Below are 22,216 nucleotides of genomic sequence, written 5' to 3' on the forward strand. Positions count from 1 at the left end.
TTTTCTAGCAGGCCCACCTCTCTCTCAGTGCAGGCCTGTTCCTGCTCTGCGAGCTCCATGGCTCTCTCCTTGTACAGAGTCAGCAGCCCACCACCCTTTTTTTCTCACTCACAGTGGTTGTCGGCAAGTTTGAGCTGGATGCCTGGTGCATCAGAGGTTGATAATACCTGGCATGTATGGGTACTGCACCTAAGCAGGGAGGGATTCTGGTGAGGAGTGCCGCGGAGGGGGGCTTGAGGATGCTTTGGCCCTGCAAGGTGGCAGCGTTTTTGATCGAGGTGACATTCCGAGCAATGATGGTAGAAAGGAGTGGAGGGAGGAGACAGGGAGCACTTACCCTGATTAATCGGATCGGTCGTCCATCTCTTTTCTGGGGCGAAATTCTCCGACCCCCAGCAGGGTCGGAGAATCGCCTAGGGCCGCTGAAAATCCGGCCCCCTTCGTGGCAGAGATTCTCCGCCATCCGGGAGGTGGCGGCATCGGGAATCACGCCACTCCGATCGGCAAGGCCCTTGTGGCGATTCTCCGGCCCGCGATGGGCCGAAGTCCTGCCGCTGGAAGGCCTCTCCCGCCGCCGAGGTTTGAACCACCTTTGGTGGCGGCGGGATCGGCGGCATGAGCGGGCCCCCGGGGTCCTGGGGGGGGGGGGGGCGGGGGGCGATCGGACCCCGGGGGGTGCCCCCATGGTGGCCAGGCCCGCGATCGGGGCCCCCCGCTCAGACTCCGGGCCAGTGCCTTGGGTGCACTCTTTCTCTTCCGCGGCCGCCACGGCCTCCGCCATGGCGGAAGCGGAAGAGAAACCCACATCGCGCATGCGCTGGTGGTGACGTCAACGGCAGCTGGCCGGTGGTGACGTCAGCGGCAGCTGGCCGCTGACGTCACCGCCGGCGCATGCGCCGACCGGCGAAAGCCTTTCGGCGAGCCCCGCTGCCGGGGGCGCCGGTTTTTTGCGCCAGTCTTCTGGTGCCAACCGCTCCAGCGCGGGGCTGGCCCCCAAAGGTGCGGAGAATTCCCCACCTTTGGGGAGGCCCAACCCCTGAGTGGTTGGTGCCACTCCCCTACGCCGGGACCCTCCGTCACGCCGGGTAGGGGAGAATCCCGCCCCTGCTCTGTACACCCGTCCTCTTGGTCAGGCTGCTGGCATTGACCAGTCTGCTACGTCTCCTGGTGGGATACATCACCTTGCTGGAGGATCTCCTGCCAGCTCGAGGGTATGTTGTAGCCTGCCTCTCCTCTACGGCATCAAGCAAATGGCTGAGGGCCTCTATAAATCTAGGAGCTGATTTTCTCACTGCAACCCCCCTCGCTGGAATAAGAGCAAGTGCCATGGAGCCATTTAAATGTAGCGCACTTTCATTGAAGTGAACAGATGATCCCCAGGGAGGGTGAATCAGGCGCTCTGTGCCTCAGGCGTAGTTTGTTCACATGGGGAAAAGAAATTTTCTAAGTGCCTGAAAATTGCAGTCCAGATCACGCCGCAGGGCCGGTGGGAATTGCACTGATTTTCTCGCTGAAAATAACCCTTCACAATTTTCTCGCAAAACTCCGCTCATTGTTCTGGAGTCTAAATATGAGCAGCTTCAAAATGGTGAGAATAAAAGAAAATCATGATGATCATTTCTTTCAAAAGGTGTGAAATCTATGGAATTTAAGACGTCTTTCTGTGCAGTAAAGTAGAAACTGTAACTGTGTGGACTGTATAAACGTGCTGAGCAAGTACTGTGCGCATAAATGATACAAGAGTATACAAATGTTCATTACTTCATGTTTATGAATTTGCAAATGAGAGATGTGCCTGGGGGTTCCCCCCCCCCACCCCACTGACTAGATTAAGATCTCCTCTTGGGTTAAGATAGCATTATTTAAATAATGCAGAGAAGCTATTATCCAAACTGTTTTTGCATCTTTTGAGTAATTGCCAAGAAATTTGGCCTTGTGCAGTATTGCTGTTTCCAATCTTATGGCTATATCAGCCCATTTTGTTCACATTACACAGGCTTACGGCAGTAATTAGGCAAGTAAATCAATGAAAAAGCAAACTTAAGTGAGGAGGGAAAGCAAACGATAAATGAGAGAATCTCTACTGAAAGGAAAGTCTGATTTTGACTTCACTCCTGATAAATACACTGGTCAGTCCTATCTGGAAAAACAAGTAACACATTCCTGACTATTATTTCAAATAAAGTGAGATACAAGACAGACGTTATTTCCAGTCAACCTTGTGTTGAACTTAAGGAGGGTTTTGTAATAATGTAGTCCCACTGTATTCAGAGAAACCGACCTCCGGATCGGAGGTAGCACAGTAACACTGACGCAAATTTTGGTGTCACTGATCCCATTTCAGTTTATTTTTCATTCTTCTCTTTAATAATGCGGTCACTGTATAACTGCAAAGATATTTGTGGCTCAGTGTCAGCAGTTCTAATGCAAATAAGGAGAAGAGCGCATTGTAGATATCTAAGGGTGAGATCTACTGGCTGTGTTGCGCATGGCTGGTAGGTCCCGGGAGAGGCCTCCTGAGGGCTTCACGGCAGCCTTTGTACCTCACAGGATCTGGGTAGATCTGGGCCTCTGGGTCAGGTGGAACGGAACACGGGGGCGGAGGGCTTCCCAGGCCATTGGAGGCCTCTGGGTGTCGGGGTAGTGCAGAGTGACCCTCTGGCCCTCCCCCTGGAATGCAGGCACCTTGGCACTGCATGGCTGGCACAGCCAACGTGCGTTGGTGCCCAGGTGCCAGGGTGGCACTGTCAAGAGTCAGGGCCTGTGGCGGGGCCATGCCCATGAAAGGAGGTTGGGGGCGGTATGAAGGGTAGGGATGCATGGCAGGTAAGTAAGGGCCTTTGGGAAGTTGGGCAGTGACAGGGGCTCTAAGGGAGCGCAAAGAGGGAGGCCCCCAGGGACCCCATAGTGGGATGTCCTCACGTGGAGGGAGGGGGCGCTCAGGTTTCCTCCCACAGTCCAAAGATGTGCAGGTTAGGTTGTTTGGCCAGGCGAAATTGCTCTTTAGTGTCCAGGGATGTAGAGATTAGCTCACAGGGATAGGGCGGGGAAGTGGGCCTGGGTAGGATGATCGTTTGGAGGGTCGGTACAGACTTGATGGACAGAATGGCCTCCTTCTGCACTGCAGGAAGGTACAGTGACCTACATGTGAAATTCAGTCATACGGCCATAGTAGTCTGAAAACGCCAAATCTTATTTGATCTCGGAAGCTAAGCAGACTCGGCCCTGGTTAGTACATGTGAAATGCAGTTAATTTTCAAACAATGACATTAATCCGAGTATTTGTTTGAGAATCTAGCTGGAAATACTGAATGCTATAAATTGTATAGTACTTTCAACAAATTTCAAGTTGGAATTAATTAATTAATTACATTGATAACATAAACTTACACGCTTGTGAAATGGCTGTGGTGTACAACAACTTTAAATAACAATGCAATATTTAGCAGAACTATTCTTTTTGTACATGGTGCACAACTGAGCCAATCATTGTCTGTAAGTTGTTGCTGGAACACAACAAAAATGCATTGACAAGTACCTTTGAGTAGTCAAATCCATGCTTCTCTTTTACACCGTTTCTATTGAGCGTGTAATTGTAAAACCGAGAATTCTTTACTAATCCAACCCACTCACGCCAACCAGGTGGAATGTAGCTGCCATTGTACTCATTCAGATACTTCCCAAAGAAAGCTGTAATACAAAAGGAGGAAATTAAATTTCATCTGGTTCCAACAGCTTGGAATTTGACATGTTGTATTCAACAGCTCCCATTAACAGATTAGCAAACTGTAGGTTGTCAATCTGTTCATTTTCAGAGATCTGCATCAATAGTTTAAGGTCATGAGCTATTCCGAAGTCTCTGTAAACGTCATGCGGTAACCAGCTGCTAGTGGGTGTATGCAGTTGACCTAATAGAGCAGAAATTCCTTGGTGGGCCTGCCCTGGCTTGGGATAAATTTAGCCGGACTTGCTGGAATTATCTCAAACCAGTCTGGGAACATGTCAAATGATCTAGTTTCTAGGATGGCCTTGAGATTTTCAGTTGGGGTTTCCCTACATTAAGCACTCTCATGCCTTGGCTACTTAAGGGTCGAGCTTAAAGTTGGAGGATCCCAGTAGCCTGATTGATGACCACTGGGTGGGAGGGAATTGTCGGCTGGTGAGGGAGTGGTCCACACCAGGATTGGAAAGGGAACTTTTTCTTTTAAATGGTTAATTTGTCGATTCGACTCGTTTACAATGAATTATCGTTGGAACCCAATTTCTGTGTTTTGGGAGGTGGAGGAGTCTAGAGGCTGGACCGAATGCTAATTTATTAGCAGATTGGGCCTGGTGAGTGCACAACATGTGCATATAATTGTGCAATGTTTGCACCAGCAAATTGGGTGCCATCTCCTAACCTTACATAGTTTGGAAGGGCTGGTGCTAGAGGGCACAAACAAGCAGATTTTGAATAGGAGTGCCACAATGGTGGTTCATGGAACTTTACCCTCTGTTTGATTAGGACAGTAATCTCTCCCCCTAGCTTGAGAGAAGTGCTTCACCATCATTCTGCCTCTTTGCAGAGAACAGAAAATATGAGGTGTGAAATCAATAGGTCACCAAATGAGAGATAGCCAATCTTCACTCTTCAAATCCTGAATTATTTTTAAATAATTTCTACGGCATGTGGGCTTCACTGGGCTAGGCTAGCATTTGTTGCCCATCCCTAAGTGCCCTTGAGAAGGTGATGGTGAGCTGCCTTCTTGAATCGTTGCAGTCCATGTGGTGTAGGTACACCCACAGTGCTGTTGACAAGGAGGTTCCAGGATTTTGGCCCAGAGACAGTGAAGGAGCAGCGATATATTTCCAAGTCAGGATGGTGAGTGGCTAGGAGGGGAACTTCCAGGTTTTGGTGTTCCTAGGTATCTGCTGCCCTTGTACTTCTAGATGGAAGTGGTCGTGGGTTTGGAAGGTGCTGCCTAAGAAGCCTGGTGTTTAATATTTACAACCCGAGTAATGAATCATAATTTGGAAACAAATAATTCATTAATCATGGCAATTTCGGCATTACTCTTGGTTTAATCTTATCAGTATCCTCTCGAAGTCAAAGGATGTGTCTTCAATGGCCATTCCAGAAACTAGAACACATAATCTTGGTTGACACTTCAATGGAGTATTGAAGGGGGAAGTTGGTCCAAGTAGGTTTATATTAGTACTTATTTTTATTACTTTGTGTTCTGACACCTTTGCAAAGGATTTCTATATTAACGTACAGGGGAGGAGGATGCATCCAGCAGAAATGCCAGATTTCTCGGCAGTTTCTATTGACTCAGCAATCCTGTGCAGATTGAGAGGTTGTGTTCAATGTCCGTTATCATTTTTGGTGGAGCAAAGCTGGAACTTACGATGATTAGAGAGCCATCAAAATGGCCAGCTCCCAATGCAATTTCTCTCCCCCACCCGCCCCAATACTGGAGACACACTTGGACAAAATATGAGCCTTGTTACTTCAACACAGCTAATATTACTGAAAGTAGAGCAAATGACGTTAGAAAAAGCATTCAAAATTAGATATTAAAGATAAATCATTAACAATTCAATATAGGATATATTATTTTGAAATGAAACTGGTCATAAAACAGAAACAAAAATGAGTAGTAAAATGGTGGTTGTGTAGTTAGTGGTTTTGTATTACCGGTCAAAATTATTATAAGACAAGTTGGACATCAGTAAGGGCTTATAACTTTCGGCTCCCCCGTGTCGCATTGGGGGGGGGAGATCCACAATGATGCGCTCAGGAATCCCTCTGGGAAGTTCCCACAGAAATGCCAACTTCCTTAGGACAACTGCGCTGGACTGGGAACCATCCGACAAAGCGATTCAAATCGATAACTTCCGATGGTTGTGCCAGTTTTACATCAGTTAGAGGAAAAAACAAATCACTTTCAACTATTTAAACACCTAAACACAGCATTGCACCAGACACCCCATGCACACATGATCCCCTAGGAGACCCACTGCATCCCCCCCCCCCCCCCAACTACCTGCCCGCACCCGCCCCCCAGTCTTCCTCAATCCGACATGCCCCGATCTGACCCGACACCGCTTCCTGCTCCGGACTCACTACCCCACCCCCTCTCCAGTCGAAACCTGCTCTCCAGTATGATTTCCTCGCCCCCACTCGCCGATTGACCCGCCCGGTCTGATCCAGTCTTACACCGACCTCTACCCTCCCTCCGCACCCCCACTGTCTGACTCCTCCCCCCCCCCCCCCCCACCTTTTGGTCCAAACCCTCTGCCCGTCCGATCCAGTCTGACACCACCGGAACATCCGGCCCGACCCCCCCACCCCAATCTGATCCAGCCATAACCCCCCCACTGCTGGTTTGACCGTCCCCTCTGGTGTGACCCCACTGCCAGTCCAACACCCTCCATCCCCTGTCTGGCACAGTCTGACTCAACCTTCCCCCCCCTCCTCTTGTTCCGACCCAACCTGACCTGACACAGCCCCCTCTCCAGGTACAACCCTATCTGACACCAACCCCCAACCTGACCCCAATCCCCTTCTCCCAGTCTGACCCACCCCTGACCCGAACACACCCCCACGAAAGACCCCCCCCAGTTCGAACAGCAGATCCAATACCCCCACCCTGACCTGAGCCCCACCTCCCCTCACTGACTCAATGTCTGAACCACTTATCTTTTAATTGTCCCTTTAGAAACAGCTAGTGCCGTACGAAGGGGACATTTTGAACCGCTCTGCGCCCCAGTTACTCCACACCGATGCAGCCGGGATCAGCCAGCCAGAGTGAGGAAGGTTCGGCGAGACAGGGGATTTGGCATTGCAGCATGGACAGCATGCCGGAGACTGTCACTCTAAGGAAGCTACAGGCTATTAATAGTCGGGCTCCTGTCAGATCCTTACTGCGAGAGTTGAAAATTTTAAAAACATGTCAATCCTGGGAGCCCAAATTTCTAGAACTGTATGCATACGTGGGGTTATAACTTGAACACTAAAATAATGCAAAAACCATTAGCTCCAATCCACTAACGGCTAAAGAGTGGACAAAGCTAGTCAAAAATCCTGCAGCCTCACTGTAAACTTGCTGGTTTCCTGTTCATTAAAGGCAGTCTATTTTCTCTTTCTGAGGAATTTCACCTGGGAGTACCTAATTTTTCTGTAGCTGTCAAAATATTTACCCTTTTTGTGTCTCAGGTTGTATATTAAATTATTTTCAATATTTAGAAGAGTGTATGTTACATGGCATGGTTGAATGGAAACATAAATGCGAAGATATCATCAGCATTATCTTCCATATGAACTGAACGCTAATCTTATGTGGTGCAAAGTGAAAATTTCTGCCCGTTAGACAGGATATGTACTGTGGACGGTTTTCACATGTGGTGCACGCTGACCTCACTGGTTGATATCAAAATGTAGCCTTGATTGTTTTTGTGTGCATGCCAAAAATAAACTGTAGGTTTTGTGAACAACTTAATTGGAAACAGATTCTTGATTAGAGATGGAGCCCAGATCCTAATTCCATTAAAACCACAGGTGGTTTGTAATTTAAAAGAAAGCAGAGTCATAGAACATGAACAGAATATGATTTTGGGCCCTCATTGTCAGATTAACTTTCTGAAAGAGTTACCCGACTTAGTGCCATTAACATTCCCTTTTCCCATCCGTAATAAAAGCTTACTTTCTGAACTACTTATCCACTCACCTTTTAAAAACTATTAGGAATTTTATTTTCACCAGCTGCTGCTGCTAAAATATTTACTTTCTAATAAATTTTAGGCCTGAATTTCAGAGGGGACAGCATTCCCGCTGCTGGGGCTGAGGCCATCTTGCTTTGGCAGATGGTCGAATCCATAGCTAAATTTTAACTGTGGCACCAATTATGTGACTGCCGCTGGGATTGTTACCCCTTATAAGGTGTGCGGCCCGAAGAACTTAGGTTGGATTCTCCATTTGGGAGACTATGGGCGGGATTCACCGTTCCCAACGCCGATTTCATAATCGGTGATCGGGCGGGGAACCCCTTCCTACGCCGAAATCGAGGGGGCGGCGCCTGTTTGTCACAGGTTTTATATCCTCCACCCCCTCCAAAGTGGAGTCATTGCGTCGCGCACCGCACGCTGTTGGGACAGGGTTAGCACATCACCTGAAGGCCCGCCCCGATGGGCCGAGTTCCCTACCGCGCGGTTGACGTGTGGTCTCAGCGTTCGGGAACTTCCACCAGCAGTTTGGCTGGAACCGTGCTGTTGGCCGGGGGGCTTCCGCGGGGGCTGGGGGTACTGGTGGGGGTTGGCCAGGGGAGTACTATCTGGCAGGTCGGGTCTGTGTAAGGCTGGCACCATGATTCGCTGCATGACTGCTGCAGGTCGGCGCCGTGCGTATGCGCGGCCACGGACCCGGTCATTCTCCAACTGTTTTTATCATGGGAGCCGGGAGTTTTACGTGGCACGGCTGCTCATCGGTCGCAGGATCGGTGAGGGGTTGGTGCTAACTTTTTTGACATAAAACGCCACAGATCCTCCACACTTAGGCTCAAAAGCCCCCTGTTCTCTCACCGGAGATGAATCGCCTCTGATTTGCGCTCGTGCTGGTAGCAGCGGCAAAAGCTGAATCACTGTCCCACCCACCTTAAAGACTTACCCCCTTGGCCCACTGCAAGGTCACTGCACCAGGACCACGCTGACCAGTACCTGCACCAATCCATGCCCACATGAATTCCGACCCAGCGGACTGAAGAATCAGGCAGGTGTGGAGAATCCGGTGCCCAGCCCGTTAACAGGATGCAACTTCGCCTATGTGCATCCTCCCGCTGGCACGGGACGTGAACCTTGATACTGTTGCCATGACGCCAATTCCGTTTTTTGATTATGCCGGATTCTCTGCCCGATCGTGGATCGTATTGGAGAATCCAGGCTCTTGTCTTTCAGTCGACCAGCAGCTCAGCAGCGCCATTGGCAAGTAGTGGCCATTGCTGCAGCTGCACCTGCAGGACGACAACACATGTATGCGTGCGCCCACAAAAAGGGATGACATCCTTGGTGTATAAGCGCAAGAGAGCAGAAGCCATTTCAACCACCATTTAGAATACGGTGCCAGGAATATTCAACTGAAATTAAGCGGATTTTGAAAGCCAGATGCTGTAAAAAAACAGCAGCGAATAAATAAAACTTCAGTCTGTAACTTTGTACAGGACATTGACCACAAGATGTCATGATGGCTTTGAATATTCCAGTGCTGTCTCCTATGGAGATAAAGGGAGATATGAAAATAAATTGAAATCCTTCCAGTCTCAATTGCACAATTATGAAATTGCCACAGAGTTAGACGAGGAACCTGAATAAGTTAGCAACTCGCTTATCAGTGCTGGAGAAGAGTGCTACAAACTGTTTTGCATTCTAGACCTCGTTTGGAGCTGAAAGGCCAGTCTTGTGAAAGTTGAGAGGTCTAGAAGACCCACTTTGACCCCAACACTCATTGTTCATGATCACCTCATATTGAACTCCGGAGCTCAGGAAGCGGGGGAAAATATTGGTCTGTATGTGACTGCACCAAGTTGTCTAGCTGAGTCTTGTGAGTTTGAGCAGTTGAAGGATGACCTGATCAGGGATGGGATTGTCTTAAGAGCAAAAGGTCCAACTAGGAAAGAATGCCTGCTGACTGAAGAGAACTTTACTTGCAAGAAAGTAGTAGGTTGACAATAAGTGATTTTCATTTCATTTCATTTCATTTTAGGGGCTGGTTTAGCACACAGGGCTAAATCGCTGGCCTTTAAAGCAGACCAAGGCTGGCCAGCAGCACGGTCCGATTCCCGTACCTGCATCTCCGAACAGGCGCCGGAATGTGGCGACTAGGGGCTTTTCACAGTAACTTCATTTGAAGCCTACTTGTGACAATAAGTGATTTTCATTTCATTTTCACTTGTAAAACGTGGACTGCCTCTCAGCATAATACAAAGCATCATTAGTTCCTCTATCAGTATTCTACAGCTGATGAGTAACAATCTCAGTACATGTCAATCGCTTACTTGCAAGTAAAGTTCTCTTCAGTCAGCAGGCATTCTTTCATAGTGGGACCTTTTGCTCTTAAGACAATCCCATCCCTGATCAGGCCATCTTTCAACTGCTCAAACTCAGTAGGACTCAGCTAGACAACTTGGTGCAGTCACATACAAAATTTAAAAATATTTACAGGAGGGCTTGCAAAACGATTAAGGCTAGGTTACAGGATGTAAATATTGTGGAGGATACCACACAAAAGAAATGAAACATGTCCAGCCCAGGGGAAACAGTTCTTTAACTGCACTTTGCACACAAGCATTTTACTGGCATAAAGAAAAGCAAACATAAGGATGATTGCTGGTGCGATATTGGACGATGATTCCGACAAATCTACACCCTAGAACAAATTGACACGATCAAGTCTCAAGGTAAGAAATGAATAGTGGGACTTCCGGTGACGGCGATGAGTGAATAAGCCTCGCATTTGGTGGCTCTCACTCCGGCGGGAGTTGTGGACCTTGTTCCCCGGTTTTTTTCGGGACTGCTTGTGGTAAACCACTGTTGCACCTCTATTAGAGGATGTATGGTAGGACCTGTACTACAGGTACGTTGGTCATCCCTGAGTATAAATATGTGTGTCCTCCATGCTGCAGCAATTTGACCAGCTGCTGTGGGAGGCCACACATCTTAGAGCATAAAGCCTCAGTTATATCCAACTCAAGTCTTTGTTCAATTGATCGCGCATCAATTTATTGCTCTAAGGTTTTCAAAAGATGGACCTCCGTATCAAACCGGATCGTCTACAGCTGGATCCGCATTCAAGCGACGCCAAAAAGGACTTTCAACACTGGCCAGCTTGTTTCGAGGCGTAGCGGACGACCTGCTCCTGTACGTGTCGGACCCACTGGCCGGGATGGACAATATATTGGAAACACTGAGAAAGTTTGGCTGGTTCTCATGGTACAAATTAAATATGACCAAGAGTGAGATGTTTGTGGTGCAGGCAAGGGGCCAGGAGAATAGGCTGATGGAGCTGCCATTTAGGCTGGCTGGGGAAAGTTTCCGATATTTGGGGATACAGGTGGCACGAGACTGGGGCAGATTACATAAGTTAAATTTGACTAGAGTGGTGGAAAAAATGAAGAGGGAGTTTCGGAGATGGGACGCACTCCCGCTATCACTTGTGGGGAGGGTGCAGACGGTAAAGATGACCATACTCCCAAGATTCCTGTTCATTTCCCAATGCCTCCCGATCTTTATCCCGCGGTCCTTCTTCAAAAGGACCAGCAAATTCATTATGAGCTTTGTCTGAGCGGGAAAATCCCCGCGGGTGAGTAAGGCGATGCTGGAAAGGAATCGCAGCGAGGGCGGACTGGCATCGCCGAATCTGATGAACTATTACTGGGCGGCTAACATTTTTTTTCTTTTTTTTTAAAAATTTAGATTACCCAATTATTTTTTTCCAATTAAGGGGCAATTTAGCGTGGCCAATCCACCTACTCTGCACATTTTTGGGTTGTGGGGGCGCAACCCACGCAGACACGGGGAGAATGTGCAAACTCCACACGGACAGTGACCCAGAGCCGGGATCGAACCTGGGACCTCAGCGCCGTGAGGCGGTTGTGCTAACCACTAGGCCACCGTGCTGCCCTGTGGGCGGCTAACATAGCCATGATAAGGAAATGGATGGTGGCTGGTGGGTCTATTTGCGAGCAGGTGGAGGCGTCTTCATGCAGGGGCACCAGCTTGGCAGCCCTGGTCACGGCTCCCCTACCGCTTTCGCTGGCCAGGTACTCCACCAGCCCGGTAGTGGGGGCAGCCCTGCGGATTTGGGGCCAGTGGAGCAAACATGTCAGGGAGGTGGGTGCGTTGGTCTGGGATCCAATATGTGATAACCATCGATTCGCCCCCGGGAACATGGATGGTGGGTTTTGAACATGACAGCGGGCGGGGGTGAGGAGGGTGGGCGATATGTTCCTGGAGGGGAGCTTTGCGAGCTTGAGGGCGTTGGAGGAGAAATTTAGGCTGGTAAGGAGAAATGACTTTAGGTACTTACATGTGCGGGACTTCATACGCAGCCAGGTCCCTTCCTTCCCATGCCTCCCACCAATGGGGATCCAGGACAGAATAGTCTCTAGTGGAGAAGGAGGAGAGGATAGAGTCTCGGATATCTACAAGGGGCTCATGAAGGGGGAAGAGTCCCAGACGGAGGAACTGAAACTCAAATGGGAGGAGGAACTCGGCGGGGAGATGGAGGACGGGGTATGGGCGGAAGCCCTGAGTAGGGTAAACTCAACCTCAACATGTGCCAGGTTCAGCCTGATTCAATTTAAGGTCGTTCACCGGGCCCACATGAGGGTGGCTCGGATAAGCAAATTCTTTGGGGTAGAGGATAAGTGCGCTAGATGCGCGGGAGGACCAGCGAACCACGTACATATGTTTTGGGCACGCCCTAAGCTTAGTGGATATTGGGAGGGATTTGCGGGTGTCATGTCCCGGGTACTGAAAACAAGGGTGGTGATGAGCCCAGAGGTGACAATTTTCGGAAGACCCGGGAGGAGTCTCTCCAGGAGGAGAAAGAGGCCGATGTTCTGGCCTTTGCTTCCCTGATAGCCCGGCGATGAATACTGCAGGCATGGAGGGACTGAATACCCCCAAAGACCGAACTATGGCTTTCGGTCATGTCGTGTTTTCTGGGTATGGAAAAAAATCAAGTTCGGCTTGAGGGGATCTGTACTGGGGTTCGCCCGAAGGTGGCAACCATTCATTGACTTCTTCGCGGGAGAGTAAATTTCAGCGGGGGGGGGGGGGGGGGGGGGGGGGGGGGGGGGGGGGAAGAGGCTAGGGAAGAGTAGGAGGGATAAATAGGCGGGTAGTGTTTATGGGAGATAAACACTGTAACTGTATACAATGCCAAAAAATATCTCACTAAAATTGTTTGTTAAAAAAAAAGAAATGAATTGTGATGATGACTGCAGAAGGAGAGCATCAAGATAATATGAAGTGTCGGGTAGATACTGTGCTATGTCCAACATGAACTTCACAGACTTGTGTGAAGTTGCTCAAGATGGCGACTCAAATATGAAGCCATTGAATGTAAAATTGAGGCTATATTATGGAATCATGCATATCCCGAGTAGACTAACTAAGCTGAGAGCCCAATGCAATGAGAATAAAAAGGATTTGTATTTCCAAATAGCAGTCCCATTGTAGATCTTGTGTTAGATTCTCCGTTTTTGGGACTATGTCCACACGCCATTGTACATACTGTGGCCTTTCACGACAGAAAAACTGCGTGAAAGAGCCACATATTCATAGCCCTGCAGGGGGCTAGCAGTGACCCGTCGGGAAGCTTGCAGCTTTTGCTGCAGATACGGGCCTCTGCACTTCCGGGTCAGAGGTCGCGCATGCACATGGCGGCGGCCTCCAGCGCCCGACCCGGACCGCCCGCCAAAAATTAGTCCAGTGCAGTATAAGGCCTCCCCCCACCCTGCTCTCAGATCGGCCTGCCCCCGACCCAGTATCCCAACCGAATGGGACCATGTTAGATCCCGTTGATCTTGGTTGGGGGCGGAGAATAGCGGGGCGGGCCTCCACCAATGGCAGCACGTAGGGATTACGTGGTGTGGAGTACTCTGAGTACGTCGCTTTTCGGGGCTCGGAGAATTGGGGAACCAGCGCCGGTCCCGATTTCGTGCGCGGAAATGGATTCTCCGTCCTGACGCTGGACACGATGTCGGCATCGGGATGCGGACAATCCAGCCCCTTATATGTGTCTGATTTGCAACTGCAAATAATAAGTGTCTGTAATTTGTTTTTTTCCTTTTTATGAAAAGGGGGGTGTTTGGAAAAGTGCCTTTGTGCAATGTGCTTTGCTATAGGCTTGCACTAGTCATGTGACCTCTGAAGTCATCCTTGATGTATAAAAACTTCAGAGCTGAAGCCATTTCTTGAACATGGACTTTGAACATGGGACACATGGGGTAGGAAGTAAAATGGGCCAGTCAGATAGAACTCGATGGTCAGGTAGCGCATTGTGGATTTGGCCATTGCTGCCGGGAACTCCTCTTGGGTCATGGGAGTGACCTTCTCCACATAGAAACAGTCAGCAACACCACCCCTACCAACAGTAGCACCCCCCCCCCCGCCGCCCCCGCCCCCCCCCCCCCCCCCCCCCCGCCCCCCCCCCCCCCCACACACCGCTAGCAAAATACCCCTTGGGGGTGTCAAATGGCCCTTAATTGGCCACTTATCTTTCCCATTACTAGAAAAATGGTGTGGTGGCAGGACGTTGTCCACCATGCCACCTGATATTTTCCTGAACCATGTTGCAACCCTTCCTGTCTCTCAGCCCATCCCCAAAAGGCTGGTAAATTCAACCAATAGTGTAAAAATATTGCTCCTCCATTTTCTCTTGTCCTTCAAATGAGGGCCTTGACCCTCGGCTTCAAATCCTCGACCAGTGGAAATAGTTTGATCCTATCCCCCTTGTTAAAATCCCTCATAACTTTGTACACAGAGAACCTTTATGAAACATGCTCTATTCTAGTGAAAACAGATGTACTTTCTCTTTAATCTCATCATAATGAAAATCTTCCAGTTTCAACACAGCAAATCTCTTGTATTTTTGAAAAATATATTTTATTACAAACATATATCAAAGCAGGTTACAGCCAATAAACACCCGGGGAAATATACTTCCCAACAATCAACTGTACAAATTTTCCCCTTTTCCACCCCCCCCCCCTCTCTCCCCCCCTCCCCCTCCCCCCCCCCCCCCCCCCCCATCCCTACAAAGAACAGCTCCTCAAACACGGTCACAAATATCCCCCGCCTTTTCTCAAACTCCCCTGCTGAGCCCCTTAACTCTTACTTTAGAACATTCTTCATCTGCTATTTGCTCTTGCCCGGATTCCATCCCTCTGTGTTGTTGCTGGTAGGAATTGTTGCTGGTAGGAATTTTATAGTTAATGAGATATATGAATCTATGTCCCCAATGAAATTTATGTCCTCCTGTTCAGGCTTCTCAACAGGAATTTGTGACAATGCCTCTACTGTTGCTTGTTTGCCTTGGACATATTCATCTATCAGTTTCTTGCTTGATACAAGCTGCTCTTCCACATAATGAACATGTAGTTCCTTCTGCTGAAGATTGTGGGAAATGTTATGCCTGGTTAGGTTTACTCTAGGTTTTCATGTCATTCTCAAGACCTCTGAATAATTATGGGAATTCTGTCCTGAATTCAGGAGAATTTTCTGGGCTGCCCAGCTCATCAACTTTATAGACGGGTGCAAGCTTTTATACTTAACAGTGGACATTCTTGGTTGTGGACCATAGACAAAGTTTCTGTGATTTCTGTTCCTTTGTACTGGAGTTTAGCAGCCAACTATCCCGTGACCTTCCGCTGAGTGCCACCTGGGCCGTAGAGTCATATGGTCGATGGCTGAAGGAAGTCGTGCTTTAGCTGCTCTTCTGTGACTGAAAGAATTGAAACTCCTGTTCCAGTGTCTACTTTGAAGTTTGCGTTATAGAATTTACAGTGCAGAAGGAGGCCATTCGGCCCATCGAGTCTGCACCGGCTCCTGGAAAGAGCACCCTACCCAAGGACAACACCTCCACCCTATCCCCATAACCCAGTAACCCCACCTAACACATTGCCGTAACAGCTGTGCTCCAATCGCTCCCAACTGATCCTGTAATTTCTCCTGGGAATAGCACTACATTATCTATTTTGTCTTCAGCTTCTTGAATGGGAGATGATTTTAACTGTTTTTCCCTTTAATTTTTGTGTAAGGCGCTTTTTTCTGTGGCATACTGATTTTAAAGGGCCTCTCTTCTTGAAGAAATGGCACGCTGCAATTTTGGGGGGGGCATTGGTTGGTGCAGCCTTTTCCCACCACAATGAGAACACGGAATAATGATGGCTAGCACACACTCTACTATTTCCTAGTTTCGTACTCAGTGCACTGTTATTTCTCTGTCCTACGAATTGCACTGTGTCAGCCATTATTCTCCACATAATTTATTTTTTACTGAAGTAAAATATGTTTTTTCTTTCTCACTTCTGAACATAGAACATACAGTGCAGAAGGAGGCCATGCAGCCCATCGAGTCTGCACCGACCCAATTAAGCTCTCACTTCCACCCTATCCCTGTAACCCAATAACCCATCCTAACCTTTTTGGTCACTAAGGGCAATTTATCATGGCCAATCCAACTGTGGGAGGAAACCGGAGCATCCGGAGGAAACCCACGCAGACACGGGGAGATCGTGCAGACTCCGCACAGACAGTAACTCAAGCTGGGAATCGAACCTGGGACCCTGGAGCTGTGAAACAACTGTGCTAACCACTGTGCTACCATGCTGCCCGTGCTGGATAGGTTGATGTGGTAGGGGAGTGGGCCTAAGTAGGGTGATCTTCCGGAGGATCGGTGCAGACTCAATGGCCCGAATGGCCTCCTTCTGCACTGTCAGGATTCTATGATTTTAAACAATCTTGCCTTCCTAGTGTTCAATTGTTCAACAAATTTATTCTATCAACCAGCTCCTCTGCAGGTTATTTAAACCTGTTTTTAGGAGCTACGAGGATAAAAACATGTTCTCCTGACCTCTACCTCTCCAGCAGGTCTTCTGGGCTGTGAGAGAGAGAACAAGATGTCTCCTGAGATTTCCAATTCTCCAGTTACCACAAAAGGAGCTGGCCTGAAATTGGGTGGAATTGAACCTGGGACCCTGCCGCTGTGAAGCCACAGTACTATCCACTTGTGCTACTGAGGCACTCTCAATCACTACACGAAAGTTAGGTCAGTAATCAAAGGCTTTAATAAGCAGTGAACAATGGCAGCCTCCATGAGAAGTGTGCTCGCAAAATGGAGTCTCATCTTAAGTACTGTTTCCCAGGGGGCGTAGCCAGAGGCGGAGTCCCCCAGGGTTCCAAGCCTCTTAAAGGGGCAATGTATTCCAATCATCACAAGCCTCTTAAAGGGGCAAGGTATTCCGATCATCACAGCTACCCTGCTGCCCACCTTGCTGCCCTACCGTGCTGGCTACCTTATTAACAGCACAGCCTTCAATAGGGTCAAGCCTACTCTCGACTGTAGAAAATCTGATAGTGACTCCCCTCAGACTCCTACAGCAATGGGATCCTGAATTAATCAGTCTTTCAGATCTCCATATTTGCCATTTTCAGCTATCGATATAAATTATTAATGAAGTGTTCGCTCCCAGTCTTTGGGAGTGCCGATTGAACTGTGCCCCCTTTGTTTCATTGAAAACTAAAATAAGTATCAAAGGCTTTGTGGTCTTTTAATATGTTGCAGTCTCTTTATTTATGTCATTTTTGACCATTACGCCATCTGCACTACTGCCTGTGGCATAGAATAAGGTGCTGGCATGTTCTTTGCTAGATTTCTTTGCTCATCCCAATGCTGTCCTGTACCTGGTAAACCTGCAACATCAGTTTTGCCACTTGATCAGGCCCTTCCACATGGTCAAAGCACTCTAGTATGTACAGGACTTTCTCCATGGATTCCTCTCACCATTATTACGATCCCAGACCAGACCCCAACAGTGGTTAGGGTACTCGACCAAAATCCCAATATTTTAGTCTATTTTGTAAGACTGTGGGAACGAATACTTTGCTCCAGGAGTGATTGCACAAAAAATTGGGATTTGGTATTTGGCACCACCACTGCAGTCAAACACACTCTAACTCAGGCTTTTAACCCTTAAATTTCCAAACATTTTCCAAATGTTTATCATTTAAATATCTAAAATCCTGCATTCGCCACACCATAGCCTTCTTCTGGCATTTCATTGAAAATGTTCTTGCACTTGCACCTCTTGCTGCTTCTTCCAGTTGCTGGGTTCTGTTTGGGTTTTGAAAAATGCAGTTTTGTACTGCCTGATTAACTGGCTTTCTGCAGTCATATGACAATGTCATGAGGCTGCCTCTGGAGGCAGACATCAGTTCGATAAGGGCATCTCACTGGATACACACTGAAGAAGACAGTTGTCCTTATGCACGAAACATGAGACGGAATTTTCCCAAGCCATCGATAACACATGTGATGGCGGGCATGGTGGGAGAATATGGCAGGGGAGCCAGAAATCAGTTGCACGCTGGCGTGAATTTACACAGGATCTTCTGCTGGTGCGCACTATGGCTGGTGGGGAAACCTGCCAGAGCCTGATGTGAACCTCATTTACATCCAGTCAATTGGATACAGATGAAGACCCAACCCCCCCCCCCCCCCCCCCCCCCAAAAACACACACCAGATACTCCACCATGCCGGAGGGAAACATATTCGTATAGCATTGCGCGCAGATGTTGGGCCTCAGCTGAACCATGTCTGGAGCTGCCTCCGGAGTTCATGACAGAGGCTGCCCACAATCCTGGACCCTGGAACACCACAGGAGTGGGTCAGGGGTGACTCAACAGGTAGACCTTCTAGATCATGTGTCCTGGAAGGATTCCATCTTCTAGCCTCACTGTTTTCTTGAGATTCATCTTCATTTTCAGGAGGTTCACCTTCTTCCTTCAGATTTGTCTCTTTTTTATCGGACTGAAAACATACTGATGTAGAAAATTCTCTTGAACACTCTACATGAAACTTCCCCCTCCACTCTCTGCTATTCCAGTCTCTATTATGTTAATTAATGTCAGTTATTAAAATTGCTCCATAACCTTTGCAGCTCTCAGTAATTTCCTCGCAAATTTATTTGTCTATATCTTTCGCACTAGTTGGCAGTCTATTCTTTCTTAGCTCTAACCAAATAGATTATGTCCTTGACCTGTCTTAGAAATTGTCTCTCTCCAGCACTGTAACATTCTCATTTATAAATACTGTGATCCCCTCCACCTTCTGTTCCTTCCCTATCCTTCTTGAACTCCTTTGTATCCAGGAATATTCAGTACTCTAGCCCTGCCCTTTTTTTGAGCCAGGTTTCATGTTACATGGCATCATATTCCAACATGACGAATCAATGCCTACAACTCACAAAGCTATTTTCTCTTGTGCATTCACAGATATGGGCTGTTAAGCTAATTTAGATATAATTATATTTCTTTTTAAACTGACCCTGCCTAATACATTACTATATCTTACTCTAGTACCAACTATTTCGCCCAATTTTTTGTGCACCATGTTTTCCTCTCTAATATTATCGCCTAGTTCCCATCTCCCTGACAAGTTAGTTTAACGCCACATGCAGTGCCCCCCCCCCCCCCCCCCCACCCCCCACCCCCTCATCCCCATCACCCCCGCAATAGCATGAGCAGATCACCCCATAGGGACATCTGTCTCGGCTCTGTTCAGGTACAACCCATGGCTCTATATAGGTCCCATCTCCCCTAGAACCAGTCCCAATGACCCAGGGACTCCCCCCTTTGCCATCTTTCCAGTCATGCATTCATCTGCTGTATCTTCCTATTTTATACTCACTAGCACTAGGAATAATCTGAAAATTACTACTTTTAGTACTCTGCTTTCTAGCTTAAGCCCCTAAAATCTACCTCATCCCTCTTTCTATCTGTGTTGTTGAGTCACCCATTTGGATCATGACCACTTGTTGCTAATCCTCCGCACTCAAAGTGCCCTGCAGGTGTTCAGTGATATTATTGGCCCTTCTCTAGGCTGGTAACATTACCGCACTTAATTCATATTTGTGGCCACAGAAATACCTGCCTGTTCCCCTTTTCATAAAATTATCTTATCACGATTACTTTTCAATCTTCCTCCTGCCGCCTGTACAGCTGAGACAGCTGTGGTGCCGCAGATCTGGCTGTGGCTGCATTCTCCAGAAAAACCCTCACTCCATAGAATCTCTGCAGTGCAGATGGATGCCTTTGGCCCATCAGGCCTTCCAAAACTTCACTCTACCAGGCCTACTCCCCACCCTATTCCCATTACCCCATGCATTGATCATGGCCAATCCATCTCACCTACACATCTTTGGACAATCAGGGGCCAATCCACCTAACCTGCAAATCTATAGACTGTGGGAGGAAACCGGAGCACCTGGAAGAAACCACACAACTTCTTATAGGATTTTGATAAATGACATGAAAAATCTGCAATTGGCACACCTCAATGCACACTCTAATAAATAATTTATTTTAACTCATCTGCTTATTGATGCTCAGCTATCTGACTCAAATTGTGAATCAAGTTAAAAATGTTGGGCTGGATTCTTCAGTCGAGCCCGCCGCAAGATCACCAAAGACGGGCCGCGGACGATGTAAAGGTTAATTGACCTTGAGCAGGAATTTCCGGTCGCCGGGCGGGCGGGCTGAAGAATCCCACCCGTTATGTTGAAGCAGAAAAAGATGTGGTTTTTGTAAAGTTATTTAGTTAGCCTTTCATTTGTCTTTTCTCAGATCTAGAAACTGCAGCTATGATTAAATCAACACTTTTGCAAGGCAGAAATAAGTTATTTAAAGTAATCACCTCTGAATAACAAAGCAAACATACCCCCAGCTATTTTCTTCAGCAGCGAGTGTTTCAGTATTTCAGTCATTATCAGACTAAGTTACTGAGCATTATTTTAGGCAAATTCAATTGCTCAAAAGAGAACCTTTAACTATTTTAATGATGGCAAAATGACTAAACACTTTAATGGTAAATTTGGAGTGCAAATCAAGTACTCCATGCATGGAATCAATAGAAACATCAGCAGGCACCCAATAAAAACATAATGGAGGAAGTAGGTGTAATGCAAACTATAACTCAATATCAGCAGGATACCTGGTAAAACAAAATCCGCATGGATTAAATAACTCCAAAATTATTTTTTCCGGGTTGAAAACATTTAAAAAAAAAAACATTTTGTCACAATATTTATAGAGTTTGCAGAAAATTACACCTACTTAATGTCACATTTACAACATTACCAAAAAATGATTTCGCTGACAGCAATGACTATTATTTGTTTCTAAGACTGGTATTCTAACAGCACTGGACTGAGTAGATGCAGGAAGGATCTTCCCGATGGTGGGTGTGTCCAGAACCAGGGGCCACAGTCTGACGATATGGGGTAGACCATTTAGGACAGCGTTGAGGAGAAATTTCTTCATCCAGAGAGTGGTGACCCTGCGGAATTCGTTACCACAGGAAGTAGTTGAGGCCAAAACATTGTTTGGTTTCAAGAAGCAGTTAGAAATAGCACTTAGGGCCTAGGAGTTCAAAGGATATGGGGGAAAGGGGGATTAGGCAATTTAGTTGGATGAACACACATGATCATAATGAATGGCGGAGCAGCGTTGAAGGGCCGAATGGCTTCCTCCTGCTCCTATTCTTTCTATGTTTCTGTTTTATAACAGTTCATAAGCTATATTTGAATGCAACATTCGAGACTCTGCTTACACCAACTATTTTGAGAGGTTTATGGTTTTGCGATGTCCAGGCTCAAAGTAGTGAGGAGACCCTGAATTTTGGGAGTGGTTGCGGTATTAAATATAGGTATAGGATATCGTTTAATACCGGCAGCTGAAGCAAACCAGGTTAAGATAAGGCAAGAGAAGGGGCAGCACGGTGGCACAGTGGTTAGCATTGCTGCCTACGGCGTTGAGGACCCGGGTTCGAATCCCGGCCCTGAGTCACTGTCTGTGTGGAGTTTGCACATTCTCCCCGTGTCTGCGTGGGTTTCACCCCCACAACCCAAAGATGTGCAGGATAGGTAGATTGGTCACTCTACTTTGCCCCTTAATTGGAAAAAATAATTGGATACTCTAAATTTAAAAAAAGATAAGGCAAGAGAAATTTTTCATTAAAACATTATTTCCACAAATTATGCTCATGTTTACCCATTAATTCGAATTTTAGGGTGTTGGCAGACCGACGGAAGTCCAGGCTCTCTGAATTATTAGTTTCTTAAAGTCTCTTGGGCCAACGCTTCCACTAAGCTGGCTGAGAGCAAACGTGCAAAGTATTGTGTAGGCCATGTTCTGAGAGGTAGGAATGTATGTGGCCATACAATTAACATAAAGGGACAGCGTGCAGAAAAAAAGAGCTCTGCACAACAGCTAAATTTTAAAGGTAACATTGCTCTAAGTCCACAACTGAGACTCTGAAAATGCACATTCTCCCCATGTCTGCATGGGTTTCCTCCCACAGCCAAAGCTCTGCAGATTAGGTGGATTGGCCAAGCTAAATTGCTCCTTAGTGTCCAACGGGTAGGTGGAGTTATGGGGGTCAGTCAGGGGTATGAGCCT

General features: G+C 47.5%; 1 protein-coding gene across 6 annotated transcripts in view; it reads right to left on the reverse strand.

Annotated features, from left to right (window-relative positions):
- Nucleotides 1–22,216, reverse strand: part of LOC119969528 (extracellular sulfatase Sulf-2-like) — a 433,021-nt gene that overhangs the window by 120,987 nt on the left and 289,818 nt on the right. For all 6 annotated transcript variants that reach the window (XM_038803237.1, XM_038803240.1, XM_038803243.1 and 3 more), the window contains one exon: nt 3,539–3,690. In XM_038803237.1, coding sequence (XP_038659165.1) covers nt 3,539–3,690 — 152 coding nt within the window. The remainder of the gene's footprint in view (nt 1–3,538; nt 3,691–22,216) is intronic.

The sequence above is a fragment of the Scyliorhinus canicula genome, chromosome 7 (assembly GCF_902713615.1).
Source record: "Scyliorhinus canicula chromosome 7, sScyCan1.1, whole genome shotgun sequence".
Taxonomy (NCBI): domain Eukaryota; kingdom Metazoa; phylum Chordata; class Chondrichthyes; order Carcharhiniformes; family Scyliorhinidae; genus Scyliorhinus; species Scyliorhinus canicula.